Source organism: Mobula birostris, chromosome X (genome assembly GCF_030028105.1).
Source record: "Mobula birostris isolate sMobBir1 chromosome X, sMobBir1.hap1, whole genome shotgun sequence".
Lineage (NCBI taxonomy): Eukaryota > Metazoa > Chordata > Chondrichthyes > Myliobatiformes > Myliobatidae > Mobula > Mobula birostris.
The window spans coordinates 67,538,707-67,565,567 of record NC_092402.1 but is presented as its reverse complement, the minus strand read 5'-3'; the positions used below and the strand labels follow the sequence as shown (position 1 = coordinate 67,565,567).

General features: G+C 42.1%; 1 protein-coding gene across 6 annotated transcripts in view; it reads left to right on the top strand.

The window, feature by feature from the left end:
* LOC140191925 (tensin-2-like) overlaps positions 1-26,861 on the top strand; it is a 262,781-nt gene that overhangs the window by 153,646 nt on the left and 82,274 nt on the right. For all 6 annotated transcript variants that reach the window (XR_011883961.1, XM_072249806.1, XM_072249808.1 and 3 more), the window contains 3 exons: positions 12,631-12,675; positions 20,974-21,015; positions 25,766-25,815. Coding sequence is in view for 5 of the 6 variants with exons in the window: in XM_072249806.1 (XP_072105907.1) it covers positions 12,631-12,675; positions 20,974-21,015; positions 25,766-25,815 (137 nt within the window). In the remaining variant the exon portion in view is untranslated. The remainder of the gene's footprint in view (positions 1-12,630; positions 12,676-20,973; positions 21,016-25,765; positions 25,816-26,861) is intronic.

The window sequence follows — 26,861 nt, the reverse complement described above, 5'->3', positions numbered from 1 at the left end:
GTTGCTTGTAAAAGAACTGAATGATTTTTGTTATAGGTGCATCCTGCTTTGCTGATATATTTCCTCCTTTCCTCTGTAAATGACTTTGGGCAATATATCTTTGGGTTATCAAATCAACAAATGTTTGCTTTCATGGCAGAGTTGGATTGGGAGTGTGCCACAAAATACAGCTAACTTGCTTAGAGTCTGTCCTTCTATTTCAGAATCTCAATGCCAATTGTAATTGGCTTTGCACAGAGCTTGACTTGGGAAGATAGTTCTATGTGTGTGTGTTGGGGGTGGAGTGGAGATAGATGGTAATGGGGCAGGGAAGATGTCACAATGACCCCAGCAACTTCATGGCAACATCATGAGTGGAGCTTGTGATCTGACTGATATTTACTCAAAGAGAATAAATTGAATAGAATAAATAAAGAGAATAAACAGTTGGGTAATCTGCTGTAGTAATTTACTACCCTTCTGGATTTCTACGTATGTAGCAGGCCAGGCAGCATGTTGTGAATAACAAAACAAAATTAATGTTTTGAGTTAATAAACTTCCATGTTACTTTCTCCATAGATGCAGCCTGTTTTGCTTTATTCCTAGAACTGTAATTTTATTTCAGATTTCAAGCATCTACAGTGTTTTGCTTTTTGTGGATTTTTAAATCCTGACTGTGTGACTGATTTATCTTGTTGCATCTCTTCCTGTTTTCAGCTGTTAATTGTCTTGGATATTTGCAGTTCTTCTGGCCATATTCAGATAGCTGAGAATATTGTTTATTTGATGGCTGGGTGATTAAGTACTGGAATCATAACCCAGAAACACAAGTTCAAATACCACTACGGCAGCTGGGATATTCAAATTATATTAATTAAACAGTCATAAGAATTCATCTTTTTGTGTTTGTTCACCTGATATGGACATATTGGCATATATTGTTTATCCCTAATTGCTCCAGAACTGAGGAAATTAAGGGTCAACTATATTGGTCATTTTGAGGTCACATATAGACCAGGACAGGACAGAGATCCTGCATGAAAGGCCATTAGTAAACCATATGAGTTCTTACAATAATCCAGTAGTTTCATGCTTACCAGCTACCATGGTGGGATTCACACATGTCCCTGGAGCAATAGCCCATAGCTAATTCCATAAACTAAACAGTACACATTCGTATTACCATAATTTCAGGAAAGGCTGGGAGCCTGAAAATCCAGGTTGCAATGACCCCAGCAACCCCAGCAGTTCAAAACTGAAAATTATGATGTCAAACATGGGGATTGGACAGTCCACTGCTCAGCATGAAGGGTCTTGGCCTGAAATGTCAGCTGTCCAATTCCCTCTATAGATGCTTCCTGACCCACTGAGTTCCTCCAGCAGTCTGTTACTCAGATTCCAGCATCTACAGTCAATTGTGACTTCATTTTACTCTGTTAAAAACTGTCTCAAGGCTGGAAAGGCACTGCGTCTAGGCGTTCAGTGGATGTGAAGGTACTGGACTTTCCATTTAGCAAGGCTCATTGGCACCTTGACAGCTAGCATCAAAAGGGAAGGAGTAGTGTGAATTTTACATTGGTGGGTTGATAAGCCAGAGCAATAGCACCATCACTTATCAGCTCCACCACACCCATTGCTGAGATTGGGCAACTGGATTACGGGGAATAGCAGCACATTCGGATGATTGTCATAGTCCGGTCCATGAAGTCCATATTCCGGTTCACGGTCCGGTCCATCGACCCTTGCTCCCGGTTTTCCTATCTACCCTGTTTCTGTCCTTGTTGAGCTAATTGAGGCAGCTGATGCTAGTTGGGGTTGGCTGCATAAATACCTCCAGAGACCAGGGCGTGGTTGCTGGATTGTTCTTGTCCTTACTCCTTGTATCCCTTCGCCTGCTTTCTGTTTCCTTGCCTGAAGCCCTGCCTTGTCTTGCCGGTAACTCTCGCCTCGCCTGAAGTTCTGTCTCGCCTTGCTTTGCCTGAAGCCTAGCCTTGTCTTGCTGATAACTCTCGCCTCACCTGAAGTTCTCGTCTTGCCTTGCTTTGCCTGAAGCCTTGCCTTGTCTTGCTGTCTGGTCCTGGAGCCACCCTGTACCTAGCTCCTTTCCTGTCCCTTGCCTCCACCCAGGTAAGCCAGGCCGTCTTGCTGATACCTGGGGTTGGTTCTGTCCCTTCCTGTCCCTTGCCTCCGCCCAGGTAAGCCAGGCCGTCTTGCCGTTACCTGGGGTTGGTTCTGTCCCTTCATGTCCCTTGCCTCTGTAGGGTGGTGATCCGCGCCCTGCCCAGGAGGAGCCAAGCCTCGCCTCCAGCCTCAAGCCTCCTGCCTCCAGCTTCCAGTCTCCAGCCTGGCCTCGTCTCAAGTCTCCAGCCTGGCTCGTCTCAAGTCTCCAGCCTGGCCTGGCCTCAAGTCTCCAGCCTGGCCTGGCCTCGCCTCTAGTCTCAAGTCTCCAGCCTCCAGCCTCGCCTCTAGTCTCAAGTCTCCAGCCTCCTGCCAAGCCTCGCCTCGTCTCTTGCCTAGACTCGAGCCTCGAGCCTCTAGCCTCTTGCCAAGCCAAGCCAAGTCTCTAGCCTCTAGCTTCTAGCCTGAAGACTCCAGCCTCATCCTGCCTGCCTGCCAAGCCTTGTCCTTGCCTAGTTCTGGGGTCCGAGCCAGAGGCAAGACCCAGGTACTGGGTCCTTGTCCAGTCTCTGGCTGGAAGTCCAAACCCGGGCTCCTAGCTCTCTTGTTCAGTCCTGTTCCAGGTTCCTGGCTTTCCTGTCCATGTCCTTGCCATCGCCCTGTATCCTAGTCCTGTCCCTAGTACTTCAGTGTCTGTGTCTTGCACTTGGGTCCGTTCCCAGCCACCGCCCTTATGACAACGATAGAAGTAAATGGCGCACGTGCACAGCTTCTGAGCCAGTGACAGGGTGAATGTTTGAGATAATGTCAACTTTAAAAGGTGCTTTTGAAAAGTTTTGCATCTGTTTACATCACAAGTTGTAATGGAAAACGTAGAACAAGATGCTAAGGATCTTTCACAGTTTGCTTTGTCTCTCAAAATTTTGAGATACTTTGCAAAAGTTGATGAGAATATGGGGAGACTAAAATGGGTTAGGATAGGATTAGTGCATAAAGTGGGCTCAGATGGTTGGCTTGGACTCATTGGGTTGAAGGGTCTGTATTTCTTTGTGACACTAAGTATTTCATAGGCTAAATGATGAACTCACTGCTAGCCAGTGAATCATGTAGTGATGGCCCAGGAGGAGTTTATTCAGCTCATTGTGCTCCATCAATTGGCATGCCAAGAAACTCACCCATTCAGAACATCAGTCTGGATATGGACACTACCTGACCTTTTTTAATATACATACAGTATTTCTGTTTTTGCTCATTTTTTATATCTATTTAATATACTTAATTGATTTACCTATTTATTATTATGTTTTATTTTATTTATTATTATTATTTTTATTTCTCTCTGCTAGATTATGTATTGCATTGAACTGCTGCTGCTAAGTTAACAAATTTCACGTCACATGCCAGTGATAATTAGATTAGATTATGAGGACACACAGTCCTCTTTTATTGTCATTTAGTAATGCATGCATTAAGAAATGATACAATGTTTTTCCAGAATGATATCACAGAAACACATGACAAACCGACTTAAAAACTGACAAAACCCACATAATTATAACATATAGTTACAACAGTGCAAAGCAATACTGCGATTTGATAAAGAACAGACCATAGCACGGTAAAAAGTCTCAAAGTCTCTCAAAAGTCCCATCATCTCACGCAGACGGTAAACCTCCAGCGCCGCAAAGTTGCAGATGCAGCATCCTGGAAGCATCTGACCACAGTCCGACTCTGAGTCAGTCCAAAAACTCCGAGCCTCTGACCAGCTCTCCGACACCAAGCACTGAGCACCATCTCTGCCGAGCGCTTCGACCCCGGCCCCGGCAACAGGCAAAGCCGAGGATTTGGGGCCTTCCCCTCCGGAGATTCTTGATCGCACAGTAGCAGCGGCAGCAAAGCGGGCATTTCAGAAATTTCTCCAGGTGTTCCTCCGTGCTTCTCACGGCTGTCTCCATCAAATCAGAATTGTGCACGGCCCCTAGTTACACATATCGATATCATTCGGAACGGCCGCGCGTGCTGTGTCACGCTGCCATCTTCTCCTCCCTAATAAACCTGATTCTGATTCTGAGTGTGTGCACTAATAGGTTCCTTGGGTGATCTGGCCAAGGGTTAGAAATTCCAGGTGCAAGCAGGAGTTCCTGTTTGAATTTAAGCAGATACTTTGCATTTTATGCAGAAACTTTAACATTAGCAAAGCACCTGAGATGTTTTCCAAGAGTGATTTTTAAACATAAATTAACACATGAACCACATGAGTAAATATTGGAGCAATAATCAAAAGGTTACTCAGTAAGGGAAACTTTAAGCAGGAGTATGGAGAGAGATGGAGATGTTTAGAGAGAATTCCAGAGCCAGCACTATCAGTGGTTGAGTAATAAGGGTCAGGGATGACCATGAGACCGAAGTTGGAATAGTGTGGAGATCTTGGAGGGATAGAGGGCAGAAGGAAATTAAAGACAGAGAGGGGCAAGACTAGGCAATAATTTGAAAGGTGGGTGAGAATTTTAAAACGGAGACATTGCTTAATTGGGAGCTATAGTGAATCAGTGAACATAGGAGTGAATGATAATGGGTGTGAGTTAGGACACAGCAGCAGAGTTAGGTACTAGCTTGAATGCTGTTCTATGTAGACATCATTTTCCTACTTTGGCCTGTTCTCTGGGGCTCAGACAAGAGCCAGTAGTCCTCCTACTGCATGTCGTTTGAATTTGAAAGGATTAATGGGCAGTATTGATCATGCTTTAGTCATTTAGGTCAAGAAAGCAAGTCATTCAGGTTTGCACTATCAGTGGTACAACTCTTTGGAACTATTACATCCTAATCAGCAGGAAGACCAGTGAAGAGGAAAGGAAAAATAGCACAGTAAATCCAATAGTGATGGGATTATATAGTACTTGCTCCAGAATTTCACAACCAGGTAGCTTTCATTGAGGCCGGAGGGAGGCAATCAACTCAATGGTTTAGAGGTTTTGAGGGGAGGGGAATAATGCATCAGATATATCCTACTTCCAGTCACCCCATTACTATTCTTCCCTTCCTTTCTCTTTCACCTGCTAGCTAACTAACTTCCCCTTAAAAACATCTGTGCTGGTTACTCAACCTTGGGAGGACAGTTGCATTGTAGCTAATTTACTATGTTAATCCTTAGATGTCTGGATTATTGAATTTTAAACCCACCACTGCAGCTGGAGAATTTAAATTCAGTTAATACATTTGAAATTTAAGAAAAGAAACTGGAATCACTAATCATAGCCATAAAGCTACCAGATTGTTGTCAAGACACGCACTGAGTGAATCAATATAAGGGATAAACCTATTTCACCAATCTTTCTGTGATAGAAGCATCTGTCCATAACAGCCTTAGTAGAAGTGATGAGCACGCAGTCCTTGTGGAGGTTTAGCCCTGTCTTCAAACTGAGGAACTGCCATCATGCTAAATAGGGTAGGTTTAAAACACATCTGGCTACTCAAAACTGGACATTCACACGAGGTGCTGTGGACCATTGGCAGCAGCAGAAATGTTCACTCTCACAACCTGTAATGCCATGACCTAGCATGACCCTCACTCCACCCTTCCTATCAAAACACAAGAGATTCAGCAGATGGTGAAGGAACTTGGCAGATTAAAGTTCAAAGTAAATGTTTCTGCATTTTGGATATGGATATGGATTTAGGCTATGGTTTATGGACTTAATTTTCAGTCTTATTGCTTTTTATATTTTGTGTTTTTTTTGTCGTCCGCTCTTTCTGTTTTTTGTGTGGGAGAGGGGGATTTGGGGGTCGATGTTCTTTTGTCTTTTGTGCAGGGGGAGGGAGGTTTGGGGGTCAATGTTCTTGTGTTTTGTTTGTTTTTTTGTGTGGGGGAGGAGGATTTGGGGTTGATGTTCTTGTGTGTTTTGTCTGGGGGAGGTCAATCTTCTTGTTGTGTTTTGTTTGGGGGCTGATGATCTTGTTCCATTTTGTGTGAGGGAGGGGGTTTGGGGGTTGTTGATCATGTTGCCATTCTTTTTTTCCTCTTGGTTTCATGGCTATCTAGAGAAGAAGAATCTCAGAGTTGTATACTTTAATAATAATTGAACATTTGAACCTTTTGAATATACAACCCTGAGATTCATTTTCTTGTGGGCAATCACAGTAACTACAAGAAACACAATAGAATCAATGGAAGATCTCACCCAATAGGACAGAAAACAACCAGAGTGCAAAAAAAAACGACAAACTGTGCAAATACAAAAAGAAAGAGAAGAAAAAATAATAATAAATAAACAATAAATATTGAGAAAATTAGATGAAGAATCCTTGAAAGTGAGTCCATAGGTTGTGGGAACAGTTCAGTGATGGGATGAGTGACGGTATTCCCTCTGAGAGCCTGATGGTTGAGGGGTAATAATTGTTCATGAACTTGGCGGTGTGGGTTCTGAGGCTCCTGTATCTTCTTCCTAATAGCAGCAGTGAGAAGGGAGCATGGCCTGGATGGTAGGGGCCCTTAATGGTGGATACTGTTTTCCTGCAACAGCTTCAGGTAGCATATATAGAGGGAAATAAACAGTCGACATTTTGGGCTGAGATCCTTCATCAGGACTGGAAAGGAAGGGGGTAGAAGCAAGAATGAGAGGGTGAGGTTGGGGGAGGAGTACAAAGTGATAGCTGAGACCAGATGGTGGGGAAGGTGGATGGGTGGGAGAGGGGAGATAGAAGGGGTTCTGTGAGAAGCTAGGAGGTGATAGGTATAAGAAGTAAAGGGCTGAAGAAGGAAGAATCTACTGGAGAAGCCAGTGGACCATGGAGTAAAGGGAAGGAGGTGAGAAGGCCATCAGAATGAGGCCAGACACAGGTTGGCAGAGTAACACCTCACATTCCGTCTTGGGAGCCTCCAACCAGATGGCATCAACGCAGACTTAAACCTCTTGCATCCATGAATGCTGCTTGACCTGCTAGGTCAAAATGAGGTGGGGGTGGGGAGTGGTGAGGGGCGAGCAAACAAGGGAGATCAAGGGACAGGCAGTGGGCTGCTATTCTGATCTCTTCCCTCTGCCCCCTTTCCCTTTCTTTCCAGTCCTGATTAGAGTCTCAGCACAAAATGTCGACTGTACATTTTCCACCGTAGATGCTGCATGGCTTGCTGATTTCCTCCAGCATTTATCTGTGTCGCTCACCATTACTGTCAAGTGAGGGTTGGCCCTGATGAGAGTCTAACCTGCTGAAGTTACAACACAAGACAGCATGCATACACTAGACAACTAGGTGATCTCACAATAGATGAATGCTCTTATCAAGTTGTAAATGGTTGTGGACAATTAAATAACTAAAGGGAAGGGGATGTTCGATTGTGGTAGGGTCTAGAATGTGAAGGCTAAAGACTAGACTGAAGCATTTATGACCACATTAGTGCCAAGTAGATGATTGCCTCAGTTTCTTCCTGGAATCCTCAATATCACAGTAGCTGGTCTTTAACCGTTTGGTTTGCTCCCTTAAATCCACATCTTCTAGAAGTAAGAAGAACAAGGCAGCTTGTGCGTAAGCACACTAATCTCTGCTGGTTCCCCATCCTACTTGGAAGTACACTCAGTGGCCACTTTATTAGGTACACCTGTACACCTGCTCATTAATGCAAATGTGTAATCAGCCAATCATGTGGCAACAACACAATGCATAACAACATGCAGTTTCAAGTTCCTAGGTGTCAAGGTCTCTGAGGATCTAACCTGGTCCCAACGTATTGATGCAGTTATAAAGAAGGCAAGATAGTGGCTATACTTTATTAGGAGTTTGAAGAGATTTAGTATGTCAACAAATACACTCAAAAACTTCTGAGAGGCTGCATCATTGTCTGATATGGGGGGGCTACTGCACAGGACCGAAAGAAGCTGCAGAGGGTTATAAAATTAGTTGGCTCCACCTAGCCCACAAAGTACCCAGGACATCTTCAGGGAGCGGTGTCTCAGAAAGACAGTGTCCATTATTAAGGACTTTCAGCACCCAGGGCATGCCCTTTTCTTACTGCTACCATCAGGAAGGAGATACAGAAGCCTGAAGGCACACGCTCAGTGATTCAGGAACAGCTTCTTCCCCTCTGCCATCCAATTCCTAAATGGACATTGAACCCTTGGACACTGCCTCACTTTTTAAAAAAATATATAGTATTTCTGTTTTTTGCACAATTTTTAATCTATTCAATATATGTATGCTGTATAAAGTATACTGAATAAGATTCATTTATTATTTTTTTTCTCTGCTAGATTATGTATTGCACTGAACTGCTGCTGCTAAGTTAACAAATTTCACGTCACATGCCAGTGATAATAAACATGATTCTGATTCTGAGATCGTCAAGAGGTTCAGTCATTGTACAGACCAAACATCAGAATGGGGAAGAAATGTGATTTAAATGACTTTGATTGTGGAATGATTGTTGGCAGGGTTGTTTGAGTATCTCAGAAACTGCTGATTTCCTGGGATTTTCCCACACAACAATCTTAGAGTTTACAGAGAATAGTGCAAAAACAAAAAAAAATCCAGTGAGCAGCAGTTCTGTGGGTGAAAATGCCTTGTTAATGAGAGAGGTCAGAGGAGAATGGCCTGATTGATTCAAGCTGACTAGAAGGCGATAGTGACTCAAATAACTACGCACTACAAGAGTGGTGTGCAAAAGAGCATCTCTGAATACACAACATGTCTAACTTGAGGTGGATGGACTACAGTCTCAGAAGACCGCACCAGGTTCCACTCCTGTACCTAATAAAGTGGCACTGGTCTTTCATCATCACTGGATCTAAATCTTCGAACTCTCTCCAACAGCACTGTAGAAGTATCTTCATAAGGTATACAGCAGTTCAGGAAGGCTCACCACTACTTTCTGAAGTGCAACTAGTGCAGCAACACCTAGATTCTGAAAAATTGTTAAATTAAAGCAAAATCCACATGGTTCCTCCAGGAGGGAAGTCTGTTGTCCTTAGCCAGTTTGGCCTATATGTGGCTATAATGGCCCAGCTGGACTGCAGGAATTTTATTGGTTATTGGTAACCGTCTTGACATTGATGAGTCTCACATTTTCACTTCTTCCTGAGGGAAAGGGTAAGGATGCACAGAGGAAGAAGAGAATTTGATTTCAGCACAAATTACTGCAAAGAAACAAGGTTGGATCTAGCAGCCATAAAAGGCATTGAAAGAACACAGAAGTCTACAGCACATTACAGGCCCTTCGGCCTACAATGTTGTGCCGACCATGTAACCTACTCTAGAAACTGCCTAGATTTTCCCTACCACATAGCGCTCTATTTTCCTAAGCTCCATGTCTCTAAGAGCCTCTTAAAAGACCCTATTGTACCCGGCTCTACCACCGTTGCTGGCAGTGCATTCCACGCACCCACCACTCTCTGTGTGGAAAAACTTACCTCGGACATCCCCCTGTACTTTCTTCCAAGCACCTTAAAACTATGCTCCCTCGTATTAACCATTTCAGCCCTGGGAAAAAGCCTCTGGCTATCCACATGATCAATGTCTGTCATCATCTTATACATCTCTATCAGGTCACTTCTCGTCCTCCGTCACTCCAAAGAGAAAAGGTCAAGTTCACTCAACCTATTCCCATAAGGCAAGCTCTCCAATCCAGGCAACATCCTTGTAAATCTCCTCTGCACTCTCTCTATAGTATCCACATCTTTCCTGTTGTGAGGTGACCAGACGTATGGAAGTATAGCCTTTCAGGAATGTAAAGGAAGTACCAGAGGTGCGGTACAGAGTGAATGCTGTGGTGGTATTGCCTTGCAGCAACAAGGAAGGTCAAAGTTTACACTGCAACAGCTTGTAGCTCAAGATACGATCTGAAAACAACTTGGGGTGATATAGATGCTCTATGTTCTCTTCAAAATAATATCAAAGTTCAAAGTAAATTTATTATCAAAGTACATATATGCCACCATATACTGTACAATCCTGATGCTAAATCTGCAATAAACTTAAAGTCAACCTGCATTGTGGATGTGATCAACATAAGTGGTCATTGGAACTGGTAGCAATTATGTAAAGATATCCTTTTGTAAAATAAGCATTTCAACTATGATAGCACCTCTCCATGATCTATATAAAAAGATGATTGGATATTTGCTTGGAAAGGATAAACTACTTACTCTACAGATTATAATGTATCAGTGTTGGAGTACGTTTAAGGCCCTAATCAATTTCAGGTTTATGATAGATTTAGCTGTAGCAGTTGCAACATTCTTTGATTAAGTTAGTGTGCATAGCCTGAAAGGAAGTTACTCTTCATGATTTGAAGGTTCAAGGCACAATTTAAATCTGATTTACTGATTTTGATTCTTAACATGTTAGCTCCTTCCTTTGAGTAGGATCCTGTTTATGTCAGAAGCAGAGTTGAGGATTTTGCAGAAGAATCCTTTAATTGAAAGTGTTCACAGATTTATTCAAATACAAATTTTTGGAGGGGATTTTAAATTTCAGTGAAGTATGTTTGAGTGTAAAGGACATAACTAAATGGAGACCTAGGGACTATAAAAGAGAGGTTGGTCAAAATATAGAACTCTAATCCAGTCCCAAAAGCTAGCAAATTATACTTTAGATTTGTGGTTTCTGGGAAACGCATTGAGATAAACCTAATAACAGTGCTCATTGTTTTGGGAAGAATTTCAACAAGGTTCATTGTTGAACACCTCCCCCACCCACCCTGCCCATAATCCCCAGAGAATTGAGCTCACCAGTTTTTTCATTAACAACCAGAGGATTCAATTTCAACAAAACAACCTTAATTACATGACACCTTTAAATTAGTGAAACATCCCGAGGCTCTTCCCAGCAGCCTTGGCAAAGTGAAGAATAGAAAGTGAGGCACAGAGGAAGATATCAGCATGTGTGAACAAATGTTCATTTACCGTGATAGCTTTTAAGTAGGTGAAAGATGGGGAGGTTTAGGGAGGGAATTCCAGGGCTCAGGTGGGGCCCAGGCAAATCATGGCATAGCTGCCGGGTGTGGAGTGATTGAAACTAGAGATGTTAAAAGAGACAGAATTAGAAAAATGCAGAGTTGGAAGGCAGTTTGGACCAGAGATATGAGGAGTAAGGCCATGGAGGGAACTGATTATCAAGATGAAAATGAGTCACACCAGGAACCAGAGTGGATCAGCAAGTGTGGGGTTACAGCTGAATAGGACATTGGACACAGCATTTTAGTCAAGTGACTGTTTAGGAAAGGTGGGAAGTCAGCCAGGAGTGTGTTAGCAATAGTCTGTTATAGAGGTAACAGAAACTAATTGGAGAACACCCAGGGTGGAGATTTAAAGGAGCTTGTCTCAGTGATTGTGTGAAATGAAGCCAAGCCAGGTGGAGAGAGTCAGACATTAAACACTGGAACTGAAAGGGCTCTCTGTCTGGATTTGTTTTCCATCTTATTAATGTTCTGTAGATGGATGTACAGATGTAGGCTTCTATAAACAGAGACTACAGTTTATACTGTCAATCTTCTTAACAGCTATTGAATTAAAATCAATGACCAAACAGCCAAATACAAGAAATCTATTTGAGGTACAGCAAGCTTGGGTCACTAGTTTTTGGAGTAAACCCACAGTGAGGCTGACTGCTTCCACACTTAATAGAGGCAAAGTCCATCATTATTCCAGCTCTGAATCCAGAGTTACCCATGGATCAAAAGCAACAAATGTCTCACTCTACTGACTCTAAGGGGCCTAATGGAAAGAAGTTGGAGCAGTGCCAATTTCTGCCAGCATACAAAGTTGTGCAAAATTCATAAAATCATTCACCTCACTCACAGGACACAATTTGGAAACGATGAGGGCGATGTTCTGAGCAATGCAGAGTCTTGCTCCAGGTTCAAGTTCGGGTTTGTTTTTGGAAGAATGTGAAGGGAGATTTATTCTGCACCTGATCCACCTAGCATCAAACTGCAAGACAAAAACACTGAAGTATTGATGGTATTTCCATTGTTCCTGGGCAGTGTGTCACACTACACATGTTCAGATGTGATGCTCTATTCTGGCTGTCAATATCTGCTGATGGATCAGCTTTTCAAATTTAGCATCAACAGCTACAACGTTTGTATTTACCTTTACTGCTTCCCCATTTGTCTCCTGTGAGCCTCAAAGTTGTGGAGCTCATCTTCTCTTACAACTTCTTTTCGTTCTGCTACATACACCTTTTGAAGTGCCAAGTATGATGTCACTGAATCACTATTTCATTCAACCTTGTCTGGACCTGAGCCCAGGTTTGCATGGTGAGCAAATGTTCTTGGCCTTGGGCTGCACTCTGGACTTAAGACTGTGGTTTATTCAGAGGGTCTATGCCTGGGCCTTTCACCTTGGCTTCCCCATTTTAAACTGCACAGGAGAGGACTGATGTAAATTGGAGCAAGTCTCAAAATTGGTGTGTGACAACAGCAAAGAAGTTGAATTATGGGGCTATCAGTATAAAATGTGCAGAACAAGTTAGCTGCTGAGCCAGTTGACATCCTGTATTTGTTTCAAATGACTAAAACCTTTGAACTTTATTGTGTTTTGCAGGTAATGACTATCTGTGTGCCTCCAGCCCCTCGCAGCCTTGAACTTGTAAGTACATTGGCACACTGTGCCACCAAAAGTGATAGGTGTGTGACCTGTTTAGCTGCACTAATGCTTTTGCCAAGCTTTACCTTTGTCCATAGATTCCTGCTCCCATTGCCTCAACTTTGTGTCAGCTTAGGACATCAGGATGTCATTGTCAATGCATGTCCCGTTACCTGCCTTCTTGCCTGTCTATCTTGGAAATGTGAAATTTTCCACCTTCCTGAGGCATTGCTGAAAGTATTTACATAAAATACCTGGACATATAACCTAGGTGATAGTGACAGCAAGGAGGCATTGCTATAGTCTCAGAAAGTGCTAGGTGCCTGACCCTGATGAGTATTACCACAGTTTTTGATTTTTATTTCAGACTCCCAGCATTTGCAGTTTTTGATTCCCAGTCACCAGAATCTTCCTTATTCTCCTGGTCCACCTTTGTTTCTCTCTCTTGCCTATTGTGTTTTCAGTGCAGTGCAGAAGGAGTGCAGCACTTTTGGAGGTGATGTATTTACCATGAGGCATTAAACTGAGGCCCTTCCCACTTCCTCCAGATGATGTGAGAGATCCTGTACTGCTATTTGGAGCAGTGGCAGAGGAGTTTTCCCTGTTGTCTTGCTTAATATTTATCCCAGAGCCTAAATTGCAGTCCATGGCCACACTTGCCTCTGCAGAGATGGGACAACAAGTATCCTGCCAACCCTGCTGCCTTGGCCATTCTACAAGGTTCAGTGCTCTAAAAGAGGGCAGAAATTGAGGCCTCACCCACAGACCACCATGATGGCCTTCTGACATTTTCTTTAACAGTTCCTAAATGTCTCATGATTAGAGATAATTAGGTACAGACGAAGAACATTTAAATAATTCAAAAGAAATTTTTAAAAAAGTAATTTCATTTCAAAACAATATTCAATCTACTGTATGTAAATAAATTAATATTTTCTAAAGTGGGAAGAAAACACCAGCTAGTGGTGTAGTGGCATCGGCACCGAACTTTGAGGCAAGTGGTTCTGGGTTCGAATCCGGTCAGCTCCTTGCACGCTTTCTGTCCGTGCTGGGTTGAGCATCGTGCTAGCAACTCGGCCTAGTAAACAACAGACAAGTGCTAAAGAAATGGCAAGTTTGCTGCCCAATGTGCCATAAGGCGTGGAGAGGAACGACAAAGTGAAAAATAAGCCACTTACCCTTGCAGTGTGGTTCAATAACTCCTTTGCATGATTTGGTCTGCAAGTTGCTGACACTAGCCGGAGTTTTACTGTGGGACCATCAGCACAATTTACCCCATATCTGACCATTGAATTGAATTGACTTTATCTCTTACATCCTTCACATACATGAGGAGTAAAAATCTTTACATTACGTCTCCGTCTAAATGTGCAATGTACTTTCATTGTGATTTATAATAAATAGAATGGTCAATGTAAGATAGAGTACACTCAAATCAGTGTGAGTTCATCAGTCTGATGGCCTGGTGGAAGAAGCTGTCCCGGCACCTGTCGGTCCTGTCTTTTATGCTGCAGTACTGCTTCCCGGATGGTAGCAGCTGGAATAGACTGTGGTTGGGGTGACCTTGTAACTGTCCTGAATCATGGGAAGTTCACATCTACAGATGTACTGGGCTGTCTGCACCACTCTCTGCAGAGTCCTGTGATTAAGGGACGTACAGTTCCCTTACCAGGTAGTGATGCAGCCAGTCAGGATGCTCTCATTTGTGCCCCTGTAGAAAGGTCTTAGAATATGGGGACCCACACCAAACTTCCTCAGCAGTCTGAGGTGAAAGAGGCGCTGTTGTACCTTTTTCACCACACAGCTGGTATGTACAGACCACGTGAGGTCCTCGGAGATGTGAATGCCGAGGAACTTAAAGCTGTTTACCCTCTCAACCCCAGATCCATTGATGTCAATTGGAGTTAACCGTCTCCATTCCTCCTGTAATCCACAACCAGCTCCTTTGTTTTTGCGGCATTGAGGGAGAGGTCGTTTTCTTGACACCTCTGTGTCAGAGAGATAACTTCTTCCCTGTAGGCCACCTCATTATTGTTTGAGATAAGGCCAATCAATGTAGTGTTGTTGGCAAATATAATTAGCAGGTTGGAGCTGTGGATGGCGACATAGTCATGGGTATACAGGGAGTAAAGGAGGGGACTCAGTACACAGCCCTGAGGGGCTCCTGTATTGAGAGTCAGAGGGGTGGAGGTGAGGGAGCCCACTCTTACAACCTGCTGGCGATCTGACAGGAAGTCCAGGATCCAGCTGCACAAGGCAGGGTGCCCTGGGTCACAATACTATAAAAAGGAGTAACTCTGTTGGGTACAAGGTTGAGAAATGAATCTGTTTGGCCTATTTCATTCAATAGGACACAAGGCCAATCACTTAAGTACTGGTAAAGCAAGCAGTCTTAATTCTGTTGATTTTGTCCTTGTGATTGTGATTTCTTATAATTTACTGGTAAGAGCACCCTGTTTTGTCAGTACCTGTGGCAAGTTAAATTGGCAGCAGTTTGATCGCACTGCAGAGGTGCGGCAAAGGCACCATACTATTATCAAATTGAAAATCAGCATTTCAGGAAACCAACCAGGTTGTGCACATACATTTATTTGATCAGGCAAATGCTAATTACATTGCAAACAGTGGCGAAGTATCCACAGGGTTTAACCGTTTAGTCATAAAGCAATTAAATGGCAGGCACCTGTATCCTTTTAATTATTTTCAAGAAGCAGCTCATTCTGTGTACATCACCATTATTTGTAATCAAAAGCTGCTGGTTTCAAATGCAATAGTAATGAAAGCAGCACAGCCTGACTTCTCCATCGTGTTGATGTGTGAGTAAATACTGTAAAATGAGCCCTTCTGCTGTGTCAGTATCCTGTCCTCTGCATTGACCAGTTTATGTAGTGCTTTCAGTTCAAAAGCTGTGAGATAGGTTTCAATACTGGCTGTGTGGCCCAGTTAACATTCCCCTCAACTGAACTAGTCAGTTCGAATTTTAACTTGCTCCTTTTGACTCATTATCGAATTTTAACTGGTGGACTGTAGGGCACTTTTTAAAAAAATGGATACCATGGTCTATGATCATCTCATTCAGTACTAGCCATGGTTTTAACCCAGAGAAGCAATTTTGGATTCCCAACCTGGGCTCAGAAAGGTAAGCTATTTTTAATTTTAGTTTTGTTTCCTTGTGAGCCAGGAAGAGACTTGAGGTCTTTCCACTGCCGCACCCTCACCCCACCCTCACAATGCCCTACTGACACTGCCCTATCCTTTCACTTCTCCAACTCCAAACTACTTAGCTGGCTGCCCAGTGTTGGTCTTCTGGGTGCCCTGATTACTTATTCCCACAGCCAGCCAGGAGCTTGTGTTTCTCTTTCAACTGGGGCCTTCAGTAGATGAACAGCAGGATTTAAAGGCTCTTGAATCCAAGTTGTACTACAGGTCTCTTGTCCTCCTTTGAGCCTTCCCTTATCACCTGCCACTGGAGTTAAAGGCTGGATTTACAGAACTGAAACTGGCACCCAGTGCAAGCTAGAAAACTAGGCCTTCATTCTCTGGAGTTTAGAAAATAAGAGATAATCCTATTGAAACTTACAAAATAATATTACATGAATCTACTGGGCTGGATGATATTTCCCTTGGATAAGGAGTCTACAAACCAGGAGTCAAAAGTTTCAGAATACAGGATGGGCAGTTGTTTTATGACTAAAATGAAGAAAAGAATTCTTCACTCAGAAAGTGAATCTTTGAGATCCTCTTTTCCAGAAGAATGTAGACAGTCGCTCATTAAGTATGTTTAATACACAGGTTGATGGATTTCTGGATTTAAGAAATGAAGGGATATTGGGATAAGACAAAGGTTGAGAATCAGCCATGATTTTGTTGAGTGGTGGAGCAGTTCATGAGGCTGAGTGGCTTACTTTTGTTTCTATTTCCATCTGTCTTCACATTGGGGATAATTATTCTGAGAATGATAAAACACAAATACAGTGGATTCTGGTTAATTGGGACACATTGTGACCAGTACATTTTGGCCCAATTAAGTGGCTGCCTGATTAGCCAAAATTTCATGGAAATAGTTGAAAAGGTATTAAAAAAGACAAACTAATTTTAACTGAGTAATAAATTTTGTATTTAAATGAAATACAAAACAAATTAGAACACTACCAATAAGACAACAGTACTATAAAACTGTGTATTAGTTCCTCATAGTTGTTGATGGAGGAATTCATCCAGTGTGCGCTTCCATGTTTTTTCAATTGACTGTAAATGAACAAAATTAGTGCAGATAATGGACTGCTTTCATACAATGCTTTCGATAGTTGCATCCTTTAAACCTTCATTTCAATTGTAACAATCAAGATGATTGTTAATACCTTCAAATTCTTCGTAGTCCCTAACTTGTTGAAGTAGTAAAATTATTTCATTTTCACTCTTGGTCGTTTCCTGCATCTCTAAGCCAGAATGCTTGAAACCACAGTGAGCAAAACAGTTCTGGATTTTCTTGCTGCTTAATTCTCACCAACTATCAGTGACAACAAGCACTGCTTTTTGAGCGCAAACACATGCAACTGATGCAATTTAAAAGCTGTTTGCCCTGAGCATGGTGTAGTGTCTAACAGCCATGCAAATGCACATGACTGATCATAACCAGACCATAGTTAAGCAACAGTCTCCTGTCCCAATTAAGCAGCATTGTGTCCCAAATAAATAAAGGGAGACCCAGCTATTTTCTTGATTTGCTTTTGTTGTTTAAGAGCTATACCAAACAAGTGGTTGCCCCGATTAATCAGTGGTCCGATTAACTGGAATTCACTGTATATATAAAACTAGAATACTGTCCCCCTGTTCTCGTATTTTTCCATTTACTTGTTCTTCTTGCCAGTCTTATACACTGTCCAGTGATGTATCTTGTTGAACCTTTTTTCCCTGATAGCTTCCAATATCAGTCATTCCAATTCTCCTTCATTTTAGAGTCTAGATCACATTTTGTAGAATCGGGTTAATGGTTGGTTTGCCAGCCTGTGATAAACTGAGATGGGGAAGTTTGGTCAACCAATCTCTGAGTCAAGCATTGCACAAAACTTATTTGGTGATATGAGACAAGCTCCTTGGAGCAGACGAAGATCAGCAGAGATCAGATAGAGTGTTTAAAGTCATTAAGAATTTAATTAGAAGAAGTATTTCCAGTGGCAGAAGGGCCAGTAATCAAGATACCAAAGGTTTAAGATGGTTGGCAAATCCAGAGAGACAACAAGGAGGGTTTCTGACTTAATGGGATCATAGAATCATTACAGCACAAAAGGAAGCCACTTGGTTCATTGAGTCTGTGTCAGCTCCATGGAAAACAATACACTGAGTCCCATTTCCATGCTCTTTCCCCAGAAATTCTTTTTTTCCCGCATCTTTCCAATTAGTGTCATAGAGCGATACAACACAGAAACAGGCCTTTCAGCTCCAAGACTGATCTGACCGTCAACCACCTATTCACACGAATCGACTTTTGTCTCATTTTATTCTCCCCACATGCCCATCAACTCCTGAATTCTACCCCTCACCTACATACAAGAGACAATTTACAGCAGCCACCCCTCTACTGACCTGCATGTCTTTGGAATGTGGGAGGAAAGCAAGCACCCAGCAACAGGAAGAATGTGCAAACTCCACGCATGAGGTCAGGATCCAACCTGTGAGGCAGTGCCTGTAAAAGCTGTGCCACTGTTCTGTGCCAAATGATTCTGTGTCCAGAACCTGTAAGTGAGCTTCAGATCACTATTGCTGTCTATGTAAAATAGTTTCCCCCACATTCCCCCCTTGAATCTATGGCCAAAATTTTATTACTGTGTTCCCTAGTCCTTTAGCTCTAGCAGATTCAATAGAAACTTCCCATAAGATATTAGATAATTATGGGAAAGGTAGTGAAGGTAAAGTTACCAGGTTTACAGGGAAGGAGCAGAGAAATGGGACTGATGGGCAATCTCTTCTGATGAACTGGCACAACTATGATCATCTGTATTGGCCTCTGTGGTGTATTATGCTCTGGTATACAGAATATAAATAGTTGCTCCAATAAACCTGTTGCCATTTCCAGCAACCCAGCAGATTCTGGACAAAGGCATCCAGAGGGTTAACTCAGCCACCTCATCTACCAGTGTTGGAGCACTGAATGTTGAACAAGCATTGGGCTGCTACTCTAATCTCAGATCAAGCTGATAACTTCAATAACTGTTGTTGGGCTCCCCAGGCCTTTTTGCCCTTATGAGTCAGAAAAATTCCATACCTCCCTGGTTTTTTATTATGGTTGCTATGTACAGCTTGAGGGTTGTAATTGGGAAGGAAGCATAAGCTGGGAAAGCTCTGTCCACCTTCAATCAGCTGAGAATTTTGCCTCCTTTGTCAGCGCCACTCACCGAAAGCTTGCCCTCAAATTTGGCCCATGTGGCAAGGCATTTATACATGTCATGGTTCTGAGGATATAAAGAGATAGAATCAAGAAAGGGTCATCATTCGCCTTAAGCCTGCTTCACCATTCAGTAAAATCCTCCCCCTCATATCTTTCCCATACAGTCTCTATATCTGAGGCTCTAGCACACTTTCCAGGAACTGTAAATCCAGAGGTGCATGTGGAAGGTTTCAGAATAACCCGGCCAATTCTATATACCCACTGAGTGTACAGCTCCCTGACACCTATCACTCAAGTGCTGTAGAGCCAAGCTGTGTCCCTACTAACCTCCTTCCCTAAAAAAAACATTCAGGACCCCTGATATACAAATACCATTTATATATACCAGACTGTCAATACAGTCTGTGCACACAAACATCTTAAACTTATTTGTTTAATGGAGAAGTTCTCTAGGTAGGCATAGCATAATGGCTATGTCATTGAATTTGAATCCAAGGGTTTGAACTATAATATGAAGACCTGAGGTTCAAATCCCAGCACTGTAGTTATTTAATTAAATTAATTTAAATCTAAATTTTAAAAAGATGTTCTTTGTAAGGGTAACTGTGGAATAACTGAACTGTCAAATCTGATACCCCTTGCTGTGCTTACGCAAGCCATTCTGTTTGTGGATCAATTAGTGATGGATGGGTCTTGCTCGTAACTCTCATTTCCCATGAATGTAAATGAAATGAAAATGGGATATTCTAAAGCAATACTCTTGTATCTTGTGTTTTTTAAAAAAAACATATTCAGTTATAGGATATTAACGTTACTGACATTTATCATCTATTTGCCCCTGAATTAATGGTTTATCATTTTCCTGCACTGCTCTCTTTTGGTAGCTTTTATACTTTTTTTTTCTGCACTGTTATTGTTTTACATTTATTACCTCATTGCACTGTGTAATGATCTGATCTGTATGAACGGTTTGTAAAACAAGCTTTTCCCTGCATCTTGGTACATCTGACAATATTAAACTGATATCAATACCACTACCAATGTACATTTGGTGGGTCTGGAATCACACAGAGACCAAAGCGGGTGAGTCGTCTGAAGAACACTAGTGAACCAGGTAGATTTTATGATCATTCAGTTCCCAAGATGAGTTTTTACTTAATTTAAAAAAAGAATGTTATTTTGTAAGGTTAACAAGAATTTAAGCTCTACAACTGCTGTGGTGGGATATGAACGTATATCTTAAGATCACTGCTGGTTACTAGACCAGTAATTTAACAGCTACACTATTTAACCCATCAGTTGTGCTTTCTGGCAAGGGAATGGTTCACTAATGTCACTGCAACATAGTGTGTTGGCCCAAGGCTCCCTAGTGGGACCCCCAGCATCAGCTTCAATTTGAGAGGTTTTCATTGGAGAACATTGCAAGATTCATAAATATTTGCCCTCTTTAAATGTTTAAATTTACTGCTGGCTCACATTCAGCACCAGAACTTTACAGAAAGGGTTGTTTTTAGACGTAAGTAATAATAAAAACACCTGTGGTGCGCAAATAATTCTCCCGGGCAAAAGGCAGGAGGGCCCTACAAAATGTTTTTTTCTCTCTCTATGTGAATCTTCTAGGGTCTGTCCTCCAACTCTCATGGGCTGTGCCATTTCTGAGTACAGGAAACAGGACACTCCTGTCTTCTGTTCATTTTAGAAGAGAGTAAGAGTGTGAAGTGGTGAGGGTGTTTGGGGGGAGGGCGGGGTTGGGTTGGTGCAGGCTAGGTCAGGGAAGTGAGCAGACAACATTTCTGTCATGTTATCGGTCCTGGATGGATGCCCACAATCAACTCAATGTGGATTCCTGTAAGATAAGGGCTAGGTTTGTTGATGCGTCAGTAAATAGCTTTCCTGTTTCTGATTTCTCATAGCCAAGAAAGAGTACTGGAACAGTGAAGAATATAGAGCATTTGGTGAGTAAAATAAAGTGAGCGCGTCTAGCTTTGTATGCATGTGTGTGTTTATATGTGTGCTTGTGAGTGCCTATCTTTTGTGTGTGTGTGTGTGTGTGTGTGCATGAAACACTGTGGCAATGACATGTGCCCACATGCTTCTGTGAAGTATCAAGTGCTGGAGGCTATTATCTTTACAAATAAATAAGATTCCTTCACAGAATAAGTATCCAAGGTTTCCCCGAATTCTCCTTAAATATATTTACACTACATTTATGTAACGGGGATAGTACAGCAAAAACTATAGGCTCAGCTACAACCTCAAAGGGTGTTAGTTGTCTTCTGAATTGTATTTTATTTTCTTTATCCCTTTTTCTCCTTTCTGTTAATATTTTGTTTCACTGGTTAGTGCTTTTACTGTCTGGTGCTGTTCGCTGTTTATTCCTTCCTGGTGATATTGTTCATACTACTCCCATAGTTTAGGTAACGATACGTAATGTCTCTTTGCTGAAAAGTGAGAAGCACCAGTTTTTTAAGATGTGCCTTACAAGGACTATCTTTCCTGCTCGTGGCACTTGTAGTGTGCAAATGACCTTGTGTAAAACCCAGGACTGTACGGAAGGATCTGGCATTACTCTGCCTTTTGTGATGATCTTTGCATCCTCACTGGCCACAAGTGTACCAGAAGAATGAAGGGTGACAAATGTTATTCATTTGTTCAAGAAAGGTAATAGGGATATCCTAGGAATGATAGACCAGTGAGTCTTACGTCAGTGATAGGCAAATTAATAGAGAGGATCCTTAGAGACAGGATTTATGAGTATTTGGAGAAGAATAGTCTGATTAGGGATCATCTGTATAACTTTGTGAGGGGTAGGTTGTACCTCCTGAGCCTGATGAATTTTTTGAGTAAGTGAAAAAATAAATTGATGAATGTAGAGCAGTGATGTGGAGTATATGGATTTTATTGAGTTTTGATAAGGTTCCCCCAGGTAGCCTCACTCAGAAAGTCAGGGGTATGTGATCCAGGGAAACTTGGCTGTGTGGATTCAGAATTGGCTTGCCCACAGGACTCAGAGGGTGAATGGAGTAGATGGAAAATATTCTGCTTGGAGCTCCGTGACTAATTGTGTTCTGCTCGGATCTGTTTTGGGAGCCCTGCTCTTTGTGATTTAGATGAGGAAGTAGAAGGGAGGGTTAATAAGTTTGCAGAGGACACAGATGTTGATGGTGTTGTGGAATGTGTAGAAGGTTGTCATAGGTTACAACAGGACATTGATGGGATGCAGAGCTGTGCTGAGAAATAGCAGATGAAGTTCAATCCGGAAAAGTGTGAAGTGATGCACTTTGGAAGGTTGAACTTGAAGGCAGAGTACGTGGTGAATAGCAGGATTCTTAGCAGTCTGGAGGAACAGAGGGATCTTTGGGTTCATATCTATAGATCACTCAAAGTTGCAGCGCAAGTTGATAGGGTGGTTTATGCTGTGATGGCCTTCATCAGTCGGGGTATTGAGTTCAAAAGCTACGAAATAATATTGTAGCACTAAAAGACTCTGGTTAGAACACACTTGGAATTACCAGAGACCTCTGTACAAACACCAGTCTGTTTCAATCACTCCTTTCTACCCTCATGGTCAGATAAAACCTACCATGCTTGGAGGGAGAAGGGTCTAGTTTCTATTGAAGACCTGTACATAGGGGGACAGTTTGCAACATTTAGTCTGCTGAAAGAGAAATTTGAGCTGCCTCATTCGCACTTTTTTCATTACTTACAAATTAGACACTACATTCAATCTAAGATTTGTAATTTTGAAATCCTTCCAGGGAAACATATTTTTTGATATTTTAAAGAACCCTCCTGATTCCAGGCATCTTGTTTCTAAGTTTGTACGTTTGTTTGATAGTTGCACTGGTAGCGTCTACTGTGAAGATTAGATTCGCCTGGAGAGAGGAGTTGGACATTGAATTATCTGAAGCTGCCTGGGATAAGTGTTTGCCTATGATACCGGCTTGCTCTCTTAACAGCAGGCACCAACTGATCCAGTTTAAAGTTGTCCACCATCTCCACTACTCTAAACTTAGATTGCCCAGGATTTACCCGTCTGTCTCGCCAATGTGTGATAGATGCCAAGGGACGGAGGTCACGTTGTCACACACCTTTTGGTTTTGCCCATTACTGACTGGATTTTGGTCCAAAATATTGGACTGGTACTCGAAGGCCTATAAAAGATCCTTCCCCTTGGAAGCTGGTCTCGCTATAATTTGGCTGCTCGCAATCTACTATTTGTTTCCCTGCAGCCACACAACAGTCTCTGATGCTAGGGATGACTGTTGCCAAAAGACTTACCTTGAGGGAATGGAAATCACATTCTCCCCCTTCCTTTCGGAGATGGATGGCTGATATGATCTCAGTCATACAGATGGAGAAACGTAGGTTCTTGAGAACCAATTCAATTAAAAAATTTTCAGCTATCTGGGATCCATTTCTTGCCTACCTGGATGAGGCCGGGGCGGATCAGCAATTTCCCCCCAGCTGATTTCTCACGGCCCTCATTTGAGATTTAATGTTTAGTATTTTTGAGCACTTTGTACAATAGGCATCCCTCTAATGTTATGTCTCTTTTTTTTTGCTTATTTCATTTTTATACATGTCTGAGTTGGTATGTTCTTGTTGATTCCATTGTTTTTTTTTGGAAAATTTTGAAAATAAAGTATAAAAGAAAAAGAACACCCTTGGAATATTGTGTTCAGTTCTGGTTGCCTCATTATAGGAAGCATGTGGAATCTTTAGAGAGGATACAGAGGAGATTTACCACGATGCTGCCTGAATTAGAGATCATGTTTTATGAAGAAAGCGAGGTAGAGCGAGGTAGAGCTTTCCTCAAAGGGGGATGAGAGCTGAATTGATAGAAGTGTATAAGATAATAAGTGTATATAAATGTATATGTATAAGTATATGTATAAGATAAATGTATATGTATAAGGTGTTGGCGCATGGCCAAGTAGTTAAGGCATTCGTCTAGTGATCTGAAGGTCGCTAGTTTGAGCCCCAGCCGAGGGAACGTGTTGTGTCCTTGAGCAAGCCACTTAACCACACATTGCTCTGCAACGACACCGGTGCCAAGCTGTATGGGTCCTAATGCCCTTCCATTGGACAACGTCGGTGGCGTGGAGAGGGTAGACTTGCAGCATGGGCAATTGCTGATCTTCCATACAACCTTGCCCAGGCCTGCACCCTGGAAACCTTCCAAGGCGCAAATCCATGGTCTCATGAGACTAATGGATGCCTATTAATTAATTAATAAGATGATAAGATGCATAGACCGAGTGGACAGCCAGCACCCTTTTCCCAGGGAAACAATGGCTAATATGAGAGGGCATCATTTTAAGGTGGTTGGAGGAAAATATAGAGGGATGTCAGAGGTGTTTTTTTTACATAGAGTGGTGGGTGTGAGGAACATGCTGCCAGGGGTCATTGTGGAGGCAGATACATATATTAGGTACTGTTCTGTGTACTATGTTTTATATTCTGAAGTGGGTAAAGTTTCTAGTGTGTTGGTCCAGAACACGTCTACAAGCTCACGCCAGTGTCAGTGTTTCTGTCATGTAGAATATTTAATAAATAACTAATTTTCTGGCTTGGGAAGCTCTGCATGTAAATCTGCTCTCTCCAGTGGAAGCGAAACATCCCATGATACTATTTTGAATAGTTCTTCCTTGTGTCTTGGTCAATATTTATTCCCCAATCATCATACCTAAAATAGGGAGGGTGTGAGGAAAAGATTTGATATGTGGAGAATAGTTATAGTCTGGAACTCACTGCCTGGAGGATGCTGGGAACTGAGTGAATCAGGGATTTCAGAAGGTAATTGGATAAGCACTGGAGGAAAAATAATCTGCAAGGCCACGGGGAAAGAGTGGAGGAATGAGACAAGGAAGAGCCAAATGCTGAACAAGGAAACCCACTTTTGACTCATGAGCTGAACAGCCTCCTCCTGTGTCAGAGCAATTCCAAAGTTCCCTGCAAGGACAATCATTATCTCATTGCTTCAGTAAGCTTGCCATGCACATATTGGCCAACACAAGAGCAGCTGGACTTCCAGAAGGACTCTATTGCCTGTAAGTGCTCCTTAGGATGTGCTGTAGTTATGATAGGCCTGTCTTTTCAGGAGGAACAAGGATAGAAATTCTGTAAGCATTCTCTTAGTCCTATTCTCCCTCTCTTGGTCTTTGGTTCCTTTACTTACTGGTAGGTTAATTGGCCACTAAAGTGTGTAGGTGATCTATAGAACCTGAGGGTGGTTGATGAGCAAAGGTGAAGAATAAAACTGGAATTATGCAGGTCCACATTCTATGATTCAATCACTCGTTGAATCATGGAGAGATGTGCTGTATCTCTTTATGATGCAATGAAAGTTATAGCTGTATACACTAGGAGAAAGGGATGAACTGCTGCTATTGGTTTTACACTCCTGGTCCCTCAACCTTCTTGCATCCCCCTGCTCAAATCTCTATTCAAGAAATGCTTTCTTCTAATGAACTCATATAACAAGTATTTGATTTGCTGTGAACTTTCCCTGGTTTAGCTGGAGACAGGCCCAAATCTGAAATGTGATACTCCCTTCACAAGAATGACTTTGCCAGTTCCCAGCCCACACAGTTGTGATAAACAATATTAAACATGAAGAGATCAAAAAAAATGTTTTCAGTCTCATACAGTAGATGTTTTTCCACGTTCACTAGTTGAAATAAAGTTCTTTTCTCTGTGTAGGGGTCAACAAGATCTTTGAAAAGTTCCAATCAAAGGAGCACTCTGCCAAGGTAAATCAGTCAATTTGTTGAAGTGTCATTTTAAAAATAGATAATTGAAGGAGTGAAGGAATTTATGAAGTTTTGAGTAAGCATTAATGGTGCGTGATCTGAAACACAGCTTGCTCCCTGCTCAAGGTTGCCAAGAACTCAAGGCCTCTGGGTTACAAGGAGAATTAGTACTCATCGACAGAAGCCAACATTGAAAGGCTCTTTATGAAAGCCAGGCTAATATAATAGACATTGCCACTGTGTTCTTCTATGCCTGGGATTTTCGTGGTGCATTCTTAATTAAATTATAAGTCTCCAGTTCTTAAAAGTTTGGAATGTTCAAGATTCCAAAGTAAGATGATTGGATTTGCTCAGTTGTCATAGAGAAAAACACCACAGAAACAGGCCCTGAGGTCATCTAGTCCATGCCAAAACCATTTAGACTGCCTATTCCCACCAACCTGTACCGGAACCATACCCCTCAATACCCCGACTATCCATGTACCTATCCAGACTTCTCTTAAACATTGAAATCGAGTTCACATGCACCACTTCTGCTGGCAGCTTGCCCCATACTCTCACAACCCTCTGAGTGAAGAAGTTTCTCCTCATGTTCCCCTTAAACTTCTCACATTTCACTCTTAAGCCATAACCTCTAGTTGTAGTCTGAACCAACCTCAGTGGAAAAAGCCTGCTTGCATTTACCCTATCCATACCCGTCATAATTTTGCATACCTCTATCAACTCTCCTCTCAATCTTCTATGTTCTAAAGAATACAGTCCTAACATATCCACTCTTTCCTTGTAACTCAAGTCCTCTAGACCCAGCAACATCCTTGTAAATTTTCTTTGTACTCTTTCAACCTTGTTTACATACTTTCTGTAGGTAGGTGACCAAAACTGCACACAATGCTCCAAATTAGGCCTCACCAATGTCTTATACAACTTCAATGTAACATCCCATCTCCTGTACTCAATACATTGATTTATGAAGGCCAAATGTGCCAAAAGCATTTTTTATGACCCTATCTACCTGTGACACCACTTTCAATGAATTATGGATTGTA